This window comes from Xiphophorus couchianus, chromosome 3 (genome assembly GCF_001444195.1).
Source record: "Xiphophorus couchianus chromosome 3, X_couchianus-1.0, whole genome shotgun sequence".
NCBI classification, from domain to species: Eukaryota; Metazoa; Chordata; class Actinopteri; order Cyprinodontiformes; family Poeciliidae; genus Xiphophorus; species Xiphophorus couchianus.
In genome coordinates this window covers 4,225,372-4,241,129 of record NC_040230.1, presented here as the reverse complement: position 1 = coordinate 4,241,129, position 15,758 = coordinate 4,225,372, and the positions used below count along the sequence as shown (strand labels likewise).

The 15,758-nt window shown below is 41.5% G+C and overlaps 1 protein-coding gene across 1 annotated transcript; it reads left to right on the top strand.

The window, feature by feature from the left end:
* The first annotated feature begins 230 nt into the window (after positions 1–230).
* Positions 231–14,633, top strand: prdm1a (PR domain containing 1a, with ZNF domain). Its single transcript, XM_028013487.1, has 7 exons — positions 231–580; positions 3,231–3,563; positions 5,323–5,442; positions 6,367–6,619; positions 10,884–11,944; positions 12,171–12,299; positions 12,410–14,633. Exons 1-7 carry the CDS (start codon positions 254–256, stop codon positions 13,013–13,015), a joined length of 2,829 nt encoding a protein of 942 aa, XP_027869288.1. The 5' UTR covers positions 231–253; the 3' UTR covers positions 13,016–14,633.
* Positions 14,634–15,758: the final 1,125 nt, after the last annotated feature.

Genomic DNA, 15,758 nt, shown 5'->3' with positions numbered 1-15,758 from the left:
ACACTTCCCTTATACAAGCGCACAAACATGCAGACACAGACACACACGCGCACACGCACACTAGACACAATCATGCACAAGAATGCGCATACATGTTTACATTTTAAACTTGGTCGAAGACATTTCCACACATCAATACACCAAATCACACAATCACCTTGTGATTATCATGTAGAAAAATCTTTATTTTGATGGAAAAATAGGAGTTACATTTTTAGCTATGTGTGGGGGTGTGTTTGTGTGTGTATGGCTCATGGCCTCAGGTGAAAGCCGTGTGAGAAGTGCTTTGTGGGTGTGGCTTCAAGTGAGCGAGCAAGAGAGAGAGAGAAGGAGAGGGAGAGGGCTTAGTCTGAGAGATGTTGATGTTGTCAGGCATTTAATATCAGGTCTCCAAGTGGATCACACACACACTCCTGCCCAAAGAAACTTGAGAGCTCGGTGTGGAGTATTAGCACTCGGAGTGGGAAGGCAGAAGGGGAGAACTACACCTGTCCCGCATAAACTCTCTATCCTCACAGGCAGACTTCCAGAGAGGATCCCGGTGCTCGTCCCTATGTGTGGATGGGACCAAAGTTACACGGTGAGTACAGAGCAGCTCTGAACACCCTCGGCTTCTCTGTCATTTTACTAACAACTGATTTAGAGTGCAACATAGAAAATTGTACGGGGTTTTATCTAACTTTTTGGACTTTTTTGACACTTGGTATACACTTCATGATTTATACTAAAAGTTGTGAACTCCAAAAACAGACTGTCAACTAAATCTGACATTTTTTTTTAAACTTTTAACTTTTACTACTTTTGCAGTATCTACAAACTTTAAGATTTTTATTATTACACTGAAATGAGTTTTTGGACAAATTTCTTAAACCTTTTTTGTTTTTTAGCTGGTGCTTTTGGGGTATTTCATAAATCGATTCCTGGGATTGTGTTAAAATTTAGGCACTTTTTGCTTACTTTAATACATTTTATTCACTAATTTATGCAAAAACAAGTTTTGTTTTTCCAATAAAGTTTCTAATTTTATAGGCATATTCAATGGCAACAAAATAATTTAAGTATTTTCCATTTTTCTGATTAAAAACAATCCATCTATGCTTGTCAATGTTTAAGTTTGAAATCTTTCAGACTTTGTGCAGGCTCAGCTTTTAAATGTTTTCAGTTGGTCTAAATACACGAGAGATGAATTGTTTCTTGGTTCTTGGTTTCACTATTAGTTTTTGATGCTGCAGCTGTTATGCAAAGGCAGGATTCACAGTTTTGCTGAAAGCAAAGATATTAAAAGAGACATTTTAATATGTGATCACTGTTTTGATCTGATTCATTTCAATGGCAAATAAAGCGGAGACGTCTGGTTATGCGAGTTTTCAGCTGCTGTCTGGGAAAAAGAAGGACTACTCACTGGGAATTTTATAGTTTTACAAATCAAATCATGGATACTGTGGCTTTTGTTGGATTTTAATGTATTTTGGGCATTTGGTCTGTTTGTGTTTAATGTTTAATGCAACTAAAATTAACTTTAACATGCTTTTTTATGTGACTCTTAAGCAAGGGAGGTCAGTTTTGCAAGAAAGAATATTCTCTGAATCCAGGATGCTTTTGCTTTTTTGTGGCTTTTAATTGAATCTTAATTAAAGCAAACTTAAGTTTTATAATTACTTTTCATTCAGAAACTTGTTTTACTCTTGGGGATCAAAACCCTATTTGCTTTAGCCGAAGTCACTTGGAAGTGAAACAATTTTCTTTCTTGTGGCTTCAGATAATTTCACAGAGCGAAATGTGGTCAACGAAGATCTGCTGCTTTCCGCTCTTCAGCGTGGGACAAGCAGCATGTTGTCCCCTGTGTGGATTTCTGCTCCTGTGTGTGTGTGTGGGATTGTCTTGGGTGGGATCGTGTTTGAACTTTTGTTTGCGCTGCCGTGGCCCCCCAAATGGAAAAGTTTTTTTGACGCTCCCTTCCTCATCACTTCCCCCTTGTCCATTACCAACACACACACACATTCAGACAAGAACACACACGCCGGGAGTTGGGATGATTTGCCGGTTCCGCTGCTTTGCCACTCTGCTTCCAATTTTAGCTTCATTCAGACACAGACAGCATTTCCTTCCTCTGTCTTCAACCCATGGGAGATGTGGGTGAATGGGGGGTGGTGGGGGTCGAAGAGCGCAGAAACATGGGCAATATTACATTTGCAATATCTGAGTAAATTCAGCATGCTTTTGAGAAATATTACTTATATACAGAATAACTGATAAAAAGGAAACATGACCATTTCTTTCTAAAGTCAGAAAAACAATGAGTCATAATATAGAGAAGTGAAAAAACAGAAAAATTGCCGATAAACAGATTTGTTTGAGCCATATTTTGACTGGTCTTGGAAACCGTTAGGCAAAAGGATAGTGAAAGTGTTCAAGGTGGAAACTATCGAGCCTGATTTCCAAAATTTATTTTATTCCACTTAATGTGAATGTACAAAAACTATATAAAACTTGAATATTAACTAAAAAGTTGTTGACTGATTTTTTTTTTTTTTTGCTACATTGTGTTTTTATCTTGCTTGAGGGCAGTGGTCATCTAATCTGGTAGTATTATGTCATAGAGGGAGACAAAAGTAGAATAAGTTTCCTAAAAAAATGTCAAACAATCATTAGATTCCAAAGGCAGAGAAAAAGACAAATCTAACAAATCAGGTTATGCAACTGAAACATGAATGAATCGTTTCCCAAATTAGTTACCATCTAGTCGAAACGGCTGACGACACATTTACCGCCTGATCCTTTGTGTGCTTTTGCGCTTGTGTGTGTGCGTGCACATGTGTTTGTGTGTGACTGAGGCATTACTCAACCCCCCTCTTCCCACTGAGTCACTACATATAATAATCACGGATCTTCCTCTCCTCTCTTTGTCTCTACTCATCACAGTGTTTTATCATCTTTCATTTTGATCTTTGTCTCCTTTTTATTCCTAATCAGTTCTTTCCTCCCACCTCCTTTCTTATTCTTATCTGATTTTTTCAACCATTTGCTGTTTTTGTACTTGTCATATTCATAGGTTTTTTTATCGCATGTTTGGTATTTTTCTGCTTGTCTTGTTTTTCCATCTTTTTTTTCTTTTGCTTTCCATTTAATCTCTTTCCTACCTCACTGTTCACTTCCAGATGGAAGTTTTAAGAACTTTTATGAAGAAGAGATGATGAAAGGTATTTTTTTCTCTTTCTTACCCCGTCCAGGCGACCTCTCATAGCTCGGCCATGTTGACCAGTGAGGGGGCGCACACTATGGAGCAGGACGGCACAAACCACAAGATGGCCTCCACAGCTACCAGCACAGGTTCGGACGGAGCAGAGACGATGACCGACACCGACGTGGACATGGACATGGACATGGAGGAGGCAGACATGACGCATTGGGCAGAGGCAGAGTTTGAGGAGAAGTGCACATACATCGTCAAAGACACGCCATGGGAGGCGGGGCCAGACGCTGACTTCACAATGATGACGACAAGAGCAGAGGCATCGTTGCCCAGAAACCTGGTCCTCAAACACCTGGCAGGCACCAAAGAGGTCAGACTCCCACACAGTCACTCACAAAGTCTTTTGCCAGCAGACAGGAAAACTTTCTCCCCCGTCTTAACTTTTCACACGCGTCCAAGCAGAGAAAGCCATCTGTACGTTAACAGGGGCGTGAGTCAGTTGTTGGTCATGAAACGGAGAGCAGGGGGTTGCCGTGTCTACCTTGTAAACCCTCACATACACACACAAACACAAAGAAATGTGTGTAAGTGGGATAAAAACTGATGGAAGCAAATTTTACACAAAAACACATTTCTTCAGCTTGAATCTTTCGTTTGAAACTCATGTCAGCTGAGAAGATTACAGTGATTTAGCCCTGAAAGTTGTGTGTCATGCCACAAACCTCTCACCGCACTGAAATATTCATGCCAGCAGCCAGGGGGCACTGTACAGCACCTTAACGAACACCTTACACTTTTAATATCACCTTTTACGTTTAGTAACTAAGTTGCAGCAAATTAATTTAAACCTTTTGACCTGGAGTTGGAATAGGACATGAAAAAATAAAAAAATTACTAGCATAATTCATCTTTTAATCTTCCTCAACTCACAATCAGCCACCATGACCTTCTTGTAACACTCTTGTAATTTGTTAAAATAAAACATAAAAAAACTCACGGCGGCTGGCACCTGAAAGTTCACATTTTTCATTAAAATGTTCATTATATGTGGATTTAAGAAGCTGTGTTCATTTGTGTCTTAATTTTGCTTCAGAATTTTGCGTCAGATTGAAACAAAAGCATTTTCTTTTTCTTTTTAAAGCATCTCTGATCCATTTTGTGTTTTTTTCCAGGGCGTTTACACCAGCAAAAATGTGCATGACTGCAGTTCAAAAGTTTCCAGCTTTGTCAATTTTGTTACTGTGAGTTTATCAGTGAAACGGTGTGATCGCATAGATTTTCTCATCAGTGGCTTATCAAAAGGGAACTGAGGTAAGAAGGGGAAGGAGAGCGGTGAAGAGGAGTGTGTTTTGCTTACGAGCTGATACTCCATCAGCTAATATTTAGTTTGACCAGGAGAGGAAGAAGGGACAAGCTGATGAAAGAAAACTGCGTTTTGCTCCGAAGACATCAGGAAAGACCTAAAACGATTTAACAAGTAAGAAAAGAAAGCTTGTGTGCAAACAAGCTTGAGTCTCGTCCTGTGAAGGGAAAAGAGGAAAAGGGGATTTCCCACGTCACCAGGAGAACAAGGGGTTTGGGAAAGACTTGTGTTTGCGTGGGTTTAGCTAGAGAGAAAAAAATGTGAGCGCGTGTTTCTCGTCTATCCATGGCTGGAGTCTAGGCAGAAAATTCCTTGCAATTCTCCTCTTCCTCTTCTTTATCTCACCTTCTTCTGTGATTCAATCAGCCCATAAAGCAAAAAAAAAAAAAAATACAGAAGAGAAAGGATTTTTTTCGTTTGAGTATCTGAGTGTTTTCCCCTGAAGTATTTGAAGTGGCAGTGGTTTAGGTTTGATGTGGCGATCATTGGAGGTGTGACAAGAAAAAGAGATTTGAAAGAGAAAGAGATTTTTTTAGTTATTCTTCAACCAAACATTCGAGCTCAAAGTCACACGAAGCGTGCCCATATTTCATTAATCATCGCCTCTACTGACAGCTGGTTGGTTGCGTGTTTTTGGACCTAAAATAAAGCCTAATGAGTCTTGTCACTGATGGATGTGCACAGCAGTTTCCAAAAACAGACGCAAACTTTGCTGTATCTTACATACATTTTTTACCTGCTTGTGTCTGTGTATGTCGCCATGTAGGTGGTCGGAGTGTGTAGCCGGGAGTACATCCCCAAAGGAACCCGCTTCGGTCCCCTGGTGGGTGAGATCTACACGGCTGACAGCGTACCGAAAGACGCAAACCGGAAGTACTTCTGGAGGGTGAGTATGCCGGTTGAAAACACACACATTTCCTCAGAAGCCCGAGAGACCCCTTCCTGTGACGTCTCTCGCTTCAAAAAGCAGTCAGTTGAACAGGAAACAGGGCTTTCTGTTTGGTGTGTGTGGGGATGTGATGTCACCTTCACACAAATAACATGCCACACTAAGGTTCCTGTAAATCCACACATACATGGTTAAAACACGCTCCATCACTACCGGTAACTGACAATGAGACAACACACGCTCACGAACCACCTACATGGTTGTTCTACCTACATACTCTAAGAAGGTGCGTGTGCGTGAGTGTGTGTAGTGGGTTTGACTCGCTTGAAAAGAAAAAGTGTAACCACAAGCAGAAACTTAACTCATTAAGGTTCCATTCATGCTCATATCTCACTTTCTCACACGCAGCGAGATGACAGAAACGAGAGGCAGAGATAGGGGGAGAATGAAGAAGTAACACACAAGGGGATGGGGGAGGGTGGTAGGTTAAAAATGATTTGATCCTTCCTTTCCCTTTTCAATATAAAAGAGGATCTCCTCCTGCGTGATAGACTTTCTGTCTGTCTTTTTTTGCCTCGCGGAAGGTGATGAAGACGGAGAGAGATGGTAAGGGGTGATAGAGAAAGAAAAAGGGTTAAGAAATGTGGTTTAGATGACATTTATTGCAGATGGACTAATTATGTTTGATTTGTTAATTTGATGCTTTGAACTGAGATAAAACATGTCTTTCTAGTCATTTACAACTGCCTCATTTAAAGATTTACAGTAGGTTACTTGTTCTTTTGATGATGCAATCAATTTCTTGCCTTTGTGCTCCTTTTTTTGCAAGTTTAAAAGTAAAACTTTTACTTTATAAAAGGAAAATAAAACTCTTGTTCTTGTGAAATTGATCAAAACAAATGTTATTTTCTTTCATTCCAGATCTTTGTTGATGGTGAGTTTCACCACTTTGTGGACGGTCTGGATGAGACCCGCTCCAACTGGATGCGGTACGTCAACCCGGCCAAATCGGTGGCAGAGCAGAACCTGGCAGCATGCCAGAATGGCATGGAGATTTACTTCTACACTGTGAAGCCCGTCCCAGCCGGCGCCGAGCTGCTCGTCTGGTACTGTCATGACTTCGCCCGCCGCCTGAGATACCCGCCATCAGGGGAGCTGATGATGCAAAAACTCAGTAAGTTCAACAACCTTTTGTTTGCCATCCTTTCATGAGACATGAGGCTGATGAGAAGTAGAAATTTCTTTCAGATTCTTTTGCGCAATAAAATCAGTGGTTTTATTAGAAGCCTAAAGGAGTGACCGGCTTGCATTACAAACATTAAATCAATCGGTGGTGCATGTCCATGTGTCTTGAATGTGTCCTGTCGCCGCTATTAAAGCCTGTTTTTTAGTGTAGCTATGTCTCCTTCCTCTCTCAGCGTTAGTCTGTCATTATCTCTCTCTCCTCTCTCTCTCTTAAACACACACACTTACAAAAGTACAAGACCAACATCCTTTCATCTCTGTCAGTGCCATCGCTGTACTCTTGTGTGTGTGTGTGCGTGTGCGTGGGCGTGTGCATGTGTGTGCCAGTGACAGTGTAATTACACGCAGGGCTGTATGGCCCCTAATGCCACAGTCTTACACACTTAAAGACCCACTTTTAACATAAAAGTTCTCAAACACACACACACACACAGCCTTCCTCGACCTCAATAAACGCAGCAGAGACAGAGTACGTTTGCTTGACTCAGTCTTCATTGGCAATTTTTATTAGGAAGTGAGCTTAAAGTTTGTTTGTATTCACAAAATGATAAAAATATGATGTACAACAGCGACTTTTAGTCATTATTCTAAGATTTTACCTGAAATATCAACAGAGGAATTCACCTCTCACAACCAGATTTGTACCACGGTAGACTCACTGCAGTCATCCACTTTGGCTAAGCTGATCAAAGAGTGAGGGGGCTCAGAGGGAAACAAAGCCTGAGAGCAGGAGTTGAGTGGTTTCCAGGTGTGACTGCAAGCTAATAGCAGTCTTAAGGTGGCAGAGGAACCAGCACACCCAGCCAGAGTGGCTCCACTACCCAGGGAAAAATGCGCATGACCTGGGGACAGAAACAGAAGGGATCCCCTGATCCCCCTCCTCCTTTATCTCAACACATTGTGAACTTACTATATGAGTCGTCTTTAATTAGCCTCATCTGTCATTTGAGCCCCCGCAGGCCTCTGCTGACCTGCAGCTGACTTTAAAGTGGATTTGTACCTGGATTTTTGCTGACTGCACTTGTCCCAGGGTTCGAGCTTTAAGTTTCAAGGGCTTTCATTCGTTTTTTTTTTTTCTCAGCTATCTGAATTTACATTCCTAAAATGAGTAAAACAATTGTCTGTTACGGTGGCTCATAAGAGGTTGGCTCTACAAGCGAAGTAAGAAATAATGTCACTGACTGACTGAGTAAAACCAAGAAAACCACAGTCTTTCTGACTAAGTAACGTTAGACCGAAACTCAGTTAAAGGGCAAAAGGTAAAAGAGGAGGAAGCTGGCAAAATAAGTCCTTGTCATTGCAAATACTAAATATATATAATGTGCAAACCAATAATTAATACTGGAAGTCTACTGTATAATCTTTCATGTTCAAATATCAGCAGCAGGAGGGAATTAAAGTAATTTCAAACAGCATGCATACATTAAGATTATAACCCACGCATGAACATTAGGGTTACAATTTGGGATAGCCACAAACTCGAATGTATTCCAGAGGGATTGTTTGTGAAATCCCAACATAATTTTGCAAAGTGGATGAAAATGACACAAATACAAATCTACCAAGACAACTTTAACTTTTTGACTGACATGCAAAATTCATGGTGGAGACAGAATCCTGCTATGGAGTCACTGACAGATGGATAGAGCTAAATTCAAAGCAATCCTGGAAGAAACTTTTGACAAGGCCACTGGTTAAGTTTTCAGTAGAACAGTTTAGTAAAAGCCTAGACACAAATCCAATTGAGAATCTGTTGCAATATTGCAAACGCTTGACCTAATTTGAGTAACCTTTTGCAAAGACAAATGGACAATGATGTAAATCTTTACATGTGCAAAACTGGTAGAAACACCCCCATCTGATTTGCAACTAAATATTGCAAAATATTGGCTTAGTGAGGAATACCACAAATGTGTTATTCAGCCATAAAATCTGTATAAAATACATAGATGTTGAATGGAGATTAATAAATTTTTATAGCTCATAGTTCTAGTCTTTTTCAGTCTGCAATAGTGCCTTTGCACATATTGACCACATAGCTCCTCACAAGATGACATTATTATTTGCACAAATTGGGCCTATGGGGGGCACCAGAGAGGGGCACCAGAGTTTCTGGCCCAAATTATATGACATCCTGTATCACATTCCTAAATGGTGGGAGGAGACAACTGTTGCCTGTATCATTTCTCTTTGCATCGCCTCTTTCCAGTACAGTCATTACAAAACCAGACGTGTGTGTATGTGTGAGCAAAATGACTGAGCATGCATCGCTGTCTCACTCCCTCACTTTCTCCTCTCCCTACTTCTCTCGCTCTTATTGCTGCCGTCATCTTGCATTCTTCAAGTTTTAGCACTCGAGAACACCTGTCATCCGTGTGTGTGTGTGTGTGTGTGTGTCTTCAAAGATACTCAAAGAACAGCCTCTCTTCCCACACTCATGCTGATATAAGGGCGACATGCCGACACATTTACACCCTGCTTTTCATCTTGAACACATGCAAACTCACACATAGTAGTCTTGTGTGTGCATTGGCCAATAACCCTGATATATACATGTCACTTAAAGAGACCAGAGAGGAGACAGAGGAGGGTTTGGTTGAGCCGCACCTCCTACCCACTCGGCTGACTACTTGAACTTCCTGGCAGAAGGGCCGTGTTGACAGATTGATATCTCCAAGATGGCTGACCTGTTTGTTTTCTGAAAGAGGGATGGAGGAGGAGGAAAAAGAGGAGGAGGAAGGCTAACTGATAACCCCAATGTTTACACACTGCCGTTATTACTGGTGAAAGGGTCACTGGTCGTGGGCGTGCATGTGTGTGTGTGTGACTGGGAAGGCAAATCGTATGGGGAAAGAGAGGTAAATTTCACCAGTGCTACATTTGGGATTTTTTTTGACAGCCTCCATTTCTCTCACACACTTTCTTACAGCCACATATACACACACAGAGTCCCCTCTGGGCGACCTCATGGTAAAGAGTTAGGTGGGCTGTAAAGGAGCTTTAAGATAATAGGTTGCTGTATTTTAAGGCTCGTCTGTGGCAATTTAACAGCCGAGATGTGCTACTAACTGACATCACAGAGCTTTTAGCATGTGTGTTAGGGAGCTCCCCTCCCTAATCCACTCTTTCATCATCGGGAGGCGACTGTAGGTGTGAGTGACTAAAGGGAGGAAGCTCTCTAATTTACCCTTCGACCTCGAAACAATAGCAAATGGCCAGAAAAAGCTGGGGAGTAAGCGCTTGATCAGAAGTGTGTGCAAGTTGTTCAGAAGAGGAAGAGTCAACAAATCAGACAGAGGTCTTTGTCCACAGGCGCCTCTGTGTGTGTGTGTACCTTGTCACGTGGGGTGGGGCGTGTTTGTGTGTGCTCTGAGGAGGGCAGGTGGAGGCCAAGCTTTTTCTGAGGATATCTTCAGCAGGAAACCCTCCATCAGTCCTGTCTGTCTGCCACCATTCTGATTTTATCTTGATTTTATAGGCAAACACGCATCGCATACCCCACACACACAAGCCCTGGAGGCAGATGTCACGCCTCACTTCCTGTAGATTGGTCCTTACCTTGCCCCTCACCCTCGTTCATCACTTCTGTCAACCTAATTAGTCTACTGAGTTAGTTATGGTATTCCTTCATTCAATTCAGTTCATCTATATAATGCCAAATCATATCAAATGTCATCTTGAGGCACTTTAAAACCTGGTCCAATTCATGTCAGGTTACATAGAATCCAAATAGATTTAGATCAAATCAAAATCAATTTGAATCAGTCATTTAGTCAGATAGGTTTTGGAATTTATATTATGTATTTAGACCTTCTCATTTTAACGTTAATATGTTCAATAATCTCAATGATCCCAGCAAAACATTTTACCCTGTGAATGTAAACAGCGAGTTGGGGGCGTGGCCAGCAGCAGCTTATTTAGATTTAAAGTGACAAGAAGCCGTAAAGCAGGTCCGTCTGAAAGGAGCTCAACATAGGCAGAACTGACCAGACAAAAATCTCAATATCAAAGAATAATTTTGTGTAAAAAAATATAATGAACATGTTTTGTCTGGCCCATAAATCCATCCTAATCTGTTCAAGGAAATATAATAGGTTGCTTTTAAAACACCCTGTTAGATTTAACATATCTTTAATGTGGGCTGCCATGTGGATCTATTTGATGACTGATTTTGTCTTGGTTTGTCTTTACAGAGCAGTCGCTTATGGAGGTCAAGCAGCAGCATGTGGACAGAGACGACAGCACAGTTGAAATGTCCAGTATGTCTCCAGTGTCAATGACTCCCAGTCCTCCCAAGAGGGAGCACAGTGTCTTGTCCATTCTCCGTGGCACCAACAGCACCTCGTCCTCCTCAGCTCCCAAGAGGGAGCCCAGCCGGCCTCTTCCCACCCGCCCACGTTGTGCTGACAGCCCGGAGCGGCCCCTGCAACCCCGTGCTGTCTACCCTTTTCTCAGACAACGTTACCCCCTCTCTGAAGACTTACTCAAACCCAGCCACCCTGGTTACCCCTTAACTCATTCCCCTGGCAAACAGTTGTCGGCCACACCAAGCCCTTCTGCAAGAAGCAGCCCAGAAACCAGCCCTCACAGTAGCCCTTCTGGTCCAGCATTATCACCAGCTTCTATTTATCCTTACCCTGGTTACTCCCCTCCATCTGCCCCACTTCCCTCAACATTCTACCCTGCTCAGTACCCACGTTACATCCTACCACATTATCCTCTCCCTGGCGGTGGTGTCCCAACTGTAGGAGGGATATTCCCTAGGATCTATCCAGTGTATAGCAGCCTAATGCCCCCTCATTTATCCCTCCTGCCTTCTGACCCTGCAGCAAGGCGCCTTGTAATACCTGAACCTGTGCACCCCTCCTCAATCTCTGCCCACAGAGACTACCTCCTGCCTGGGCCAAGAAGTGCCTTCTCAACTGCTACTTTGAGAGACAAAGCAGGAGTTCACAGCTCTTATCCAGGGCATCCTAACCCACACGGACCAGCTCACGCTCCCTCCAGCGGCTCGCCAACTGCCGCCACATCACCTCCCAGCGAGCAGGTGCCAACCAAGCCTACCTCAGCCCATATGGGAAACACTAGTGAACGTCACTTAGATGAAGAGGCTATTAATCTGACCAAAGTGAAGCGTGGTGCAGGGTCAGCAGGATATAAGGCGTTGCCTTACCCTCTGAAGAAGCAGAATGGCAAAATCAAGTATGAGTGCAACGTGTGCAGTAAGACCTTTGGGCAGCTGTCAAACCTAAAGGTAAGACTTGGGATTTGCTCTGTTATTGCTTTTTAACATCATCACCGCTGATCTGATTTGCTACCTTGTAATTATTCCTGCACTCTGAAAGGCGTGCAGTGTAATCAGCTGGGAGTACAGCAGGTTTATGGCACTTAAATGAACAAAGAGATGTTTCTACTTCATAATAATCAAGGTTATGACCTGAAGAGACCTAAGCGAATATGCTTTTATTTTTCCCTTATAGGTTCATCTTCGGGTGCACAGCGGAGAAAGGCCATTCAAATGTCAAACCTGTAGCAAAGGTTTCACTCAACTCGCTCATCTGCAAAAACACTACCTGGTTCACACTGGGGAGAAACCACATGAATGTCAGGTGAGACAAATTGTTCAAAGAGAGCTGATTCGCTAGATAGTTTATTTGTAATAACTCACAGGTAACAACAAGCTGCTTAAACCATGTTTTAATGTGATCTCCTGTTTCAGGTTTGTCACAAGCGCTTCAGCAGCACCAGCAACCTGAAAACTCACCTACGCCTTCACTCAGGGGAGAAGCCTTATCACTGCAAGCTCTGCCCTGCTAAGTTCACCCAGTTTGTCCACCTCAAGCTGCACAAGCGCTTGCACTCCCGCGAACGTCCACATAAATGCCCCCACTGCCACCGCCACTACATCCACCTGGTTAGCCTGCGGCTACACTTGAAGGGCTACTGCCTGGCTGCAACCTCTGGTCCAGGCAGTCCTAATGTCTCAAGTCAAGCTGCCTTGGAAGAGGTGCACCGCGCCAACGAAGAGATTGAGCGCTTCGACGTCAGTGAGCACGCTGAGCGACTGGAGCAGCTGCAGGGGTCAGTGGAGATGGACGCCATGTTGGAGAAACAAGTCTTGGGGATGCTGTGGAGGGAGTCTGACCTTAAGTCCCCCAACTACCATCCCACTTACAATGGCACTGCCACCGATCTTCTGTCTGCAGGTTATGGTGCATTCGAGTCCCCGAACGAGACGTCGGTTATCAAGATCCGCCGCAGCACCCCCATCTCACCAGTTGCTGCTAGCATTACCGTCAAGCAGGAGTCAGAGGATCATGCTTGATAGACTTTTTTATGCGCAAGTCACATGAAAAATTGATTCTGAACTGCATGGTGGACTTGTTGCCGGGAGCAACAGCTGTAAATAAATAATTATCTATTGTCATCCCCATGAATACGCCATGCTTTCAACCTATCAGGGACTCACACACTCAGGGCTACAAGAGACAATGTCCAATGACTACTTAGTGGTTTTAGTGTTTATTACTCTTAGACAATCACCTAAAAAGGATTTTTTTCTTTAATGTAATTAATATAATTCTATTATCATTTTTCAATGATTTTTTTCTTCTTTTGAACATTCTTGTTTTTGATAAATTACTTGTTATATAATCTAAGTTATTATGCATTTAATTTTGTGTCTTCAAAAGCAATAAGTGAATGGATTGCTGACTAATAGGGTGAAAACAATTATTTCTGTTGATGTTAATTTGCTTTACCCTATGTCAATTTCTCTGTAAATAGCCACTCTGTCGTTGCCCTTATTAGTCTCCTCCGTGTCCATTATTCAGGGCTTATCTATTTAAATACCAAAAATGAAAGTAGCCAGAGGAAAAGTAGAAAACCTTGCCTACTTATGGCACATACAGTAAATTAGTTCATTTCCAAAGAAAAGCGTTATTTCAACCCGTCTGAATCCTGAAGTGTCTATGTCCTTTTCTGATGCATCCTTAATTTAAATGAAACAAAAAAGGGCATTCAGTTTTTGTATATTTTTTCACAACAGTTACCTCAGTGTGGATGTGATGATATGTGTGTTTGTGTGTTCAAAGGGACAGCTGAAGGTGGGAGTTTTTTATTTATTCCTTTTTTTTTCTACTTGAAGAAGAAACCAAACTGAACTGGAGAGCAGATCTTCATGCGGTCCAAAGGAGTGGCATAGCCCACTTAAAATGTAGCACATAACGGACTCAGGAGGCTGATTAGCCGTCATTTCCCCTGTTCTTATCTTTTGTTTTCTATCTTTATTTTTTATGAAATCATGTTAGTATCCAGCAGGGATTTTAAATGTTTTCGGGGAGCTACACTAGATGCTAAAACCCAAAGTTTGTTTGGCTTCAGTTTCCAAAATAATCTAAACAGGGGAAGAAGGACTAAAAGAATGAAATGCTGAAGAAGGGAAGATGTACGTTGTGTTGATGAAGTGTTTGCTCCTTTTTTGTATATATTTTTCATGTTGTTGCTGTTATTAGTTTTATTTTTGAAAAACAGCCCCATCCATCTGCTGCCTTGTTAAGAACACCTAAGCACCTCGGCCCTCTTTTATGCACTGGCCCCCCTCCTCCTACTTTATTCCTTCAGTGCCGATGCTTATATAATTTACACTGTGTACAATATCTGTAAACCTGGACAAAACTGCATTAAGGACCAGCTTAATGTTACTACAGCAGCTGTGATTTTCTGTAGCAGGTGCACTTCAATAACCTGTAGTTACTTTTACTTTTTCATTATGTTTCAAATGTTCGACCAAAGCTTTCCTCTTTCTCTGGTCAGAGTTTTCACTCCAGAGGAGAATCCCCTAAAATACCTGTCTCTGTTTACATGCTGGTTTACAAAGTTATTTATGTGCAAAATGTCAAAAAGTGTAAATTATGATATAAATGTCACTGCTCTAATCTAAACTCAAAAGACTCTATGACTCTTTATTTCTTTTTTGTTGTTGTTTCTGTTATTTAAATTTTATTATGAAAATTAAACACGCAAACAAAAAAAACCTACGACTAAAGTTTTTCCTTGATTTGATATACTCTCCTGTAAAAAAAAAAAAAAACAACTAAATTTTCAAGATATTTACCCTCTAACTTCAACAACTTGCGACCTGATCAGTTACTTTTATTTTATTTATTTTGAACAGATAAGCAACAAATATTTCCACTGATGCCTAGCATAATGTAATATTTTAATTATTATGACTGAAGTAACACATAACATTCTTTTATGTATTTATTTATTTTTACTTTCATTCATAAATAAACCTACGACTGGACAACAAATCAAAAACTATATTTCACAACAGATGGGACCACTGTCAATAGATATATCTGATAGAATATTGAATATATAGAATACATAGTTCCAATTTGACGTCACACTTTCAGGAGCTTTCTAGCTGACAGCCATCTTGGCAGGCATCTGTAACTAACTGTCATGACAGTTACTATGGAGTTGCCATAACAACAATAAACAAGCCATATGTTTAGAACTAGCTTGCTTCTTTTTTCCTGTCTAACTTATAAACAATATAAGTACATTACAAGTATTAAGTCTTAAACTCTTTTTTCCATATGCTTTCTTTTTGTTGTTCTCAAAGCCATGTTTCATTTGTGCTTTGGGCTTCGGCTACCTACCAAGATGGCAGTAAATTGAGCAGATCACTTCTGACTCACACTTGTGGGAGTTATGCATAATCACTGAAATCTGATCAAGAGCTGCACAGCATTTTGGGGAACGTAGACAGAGGAAAGTTGCTCAATCTCTTACGACCCAGCTTAGCAAGGTGAGTGGAATCAACTAACTCACTCACATTGTGGTTACCTAGCAATTTGCTGCGCCAGTTACCAGAGTAACTTGCAGTTTGAGGTTTCACCAACATGCCTCATAACTGCTTAAAAATATGCAGCGTGGGGAGAAAACTGGAAGGGCCACCAATTTGGTAGTATTCCTGATATTTACAAGAACTAATCAATAATTATTGATATCGACTGATAAATGTTTATATCATGATACATTTTTCCGTCATATCATCA

Excerpts from the sequence above, each read along its gene's own strand:
- prdm1a (XM_028013487.1), top strand. The coding sequence starts at position 254 with ATGGCCTCAGGTGAAAGCCGTGTGAGAAGTGCTTTGTGGGTGTGGCTT. Across the intron at positions 581-3,230 it reads GATGGGACCAAAGTTACACG|GCGACCTCTCATAGCTCGGC; the intron begins GTGAGTACAGAG and ends TACCCCGTCCAG. Across the intron at positions 12,300-12,409 it reads AGAAACCACATGAATGTCAG|GTTTGTCACAAGCGCTTCAG; the intron begins GTGAGACAAATT and ends CTCCTGTTTCAG.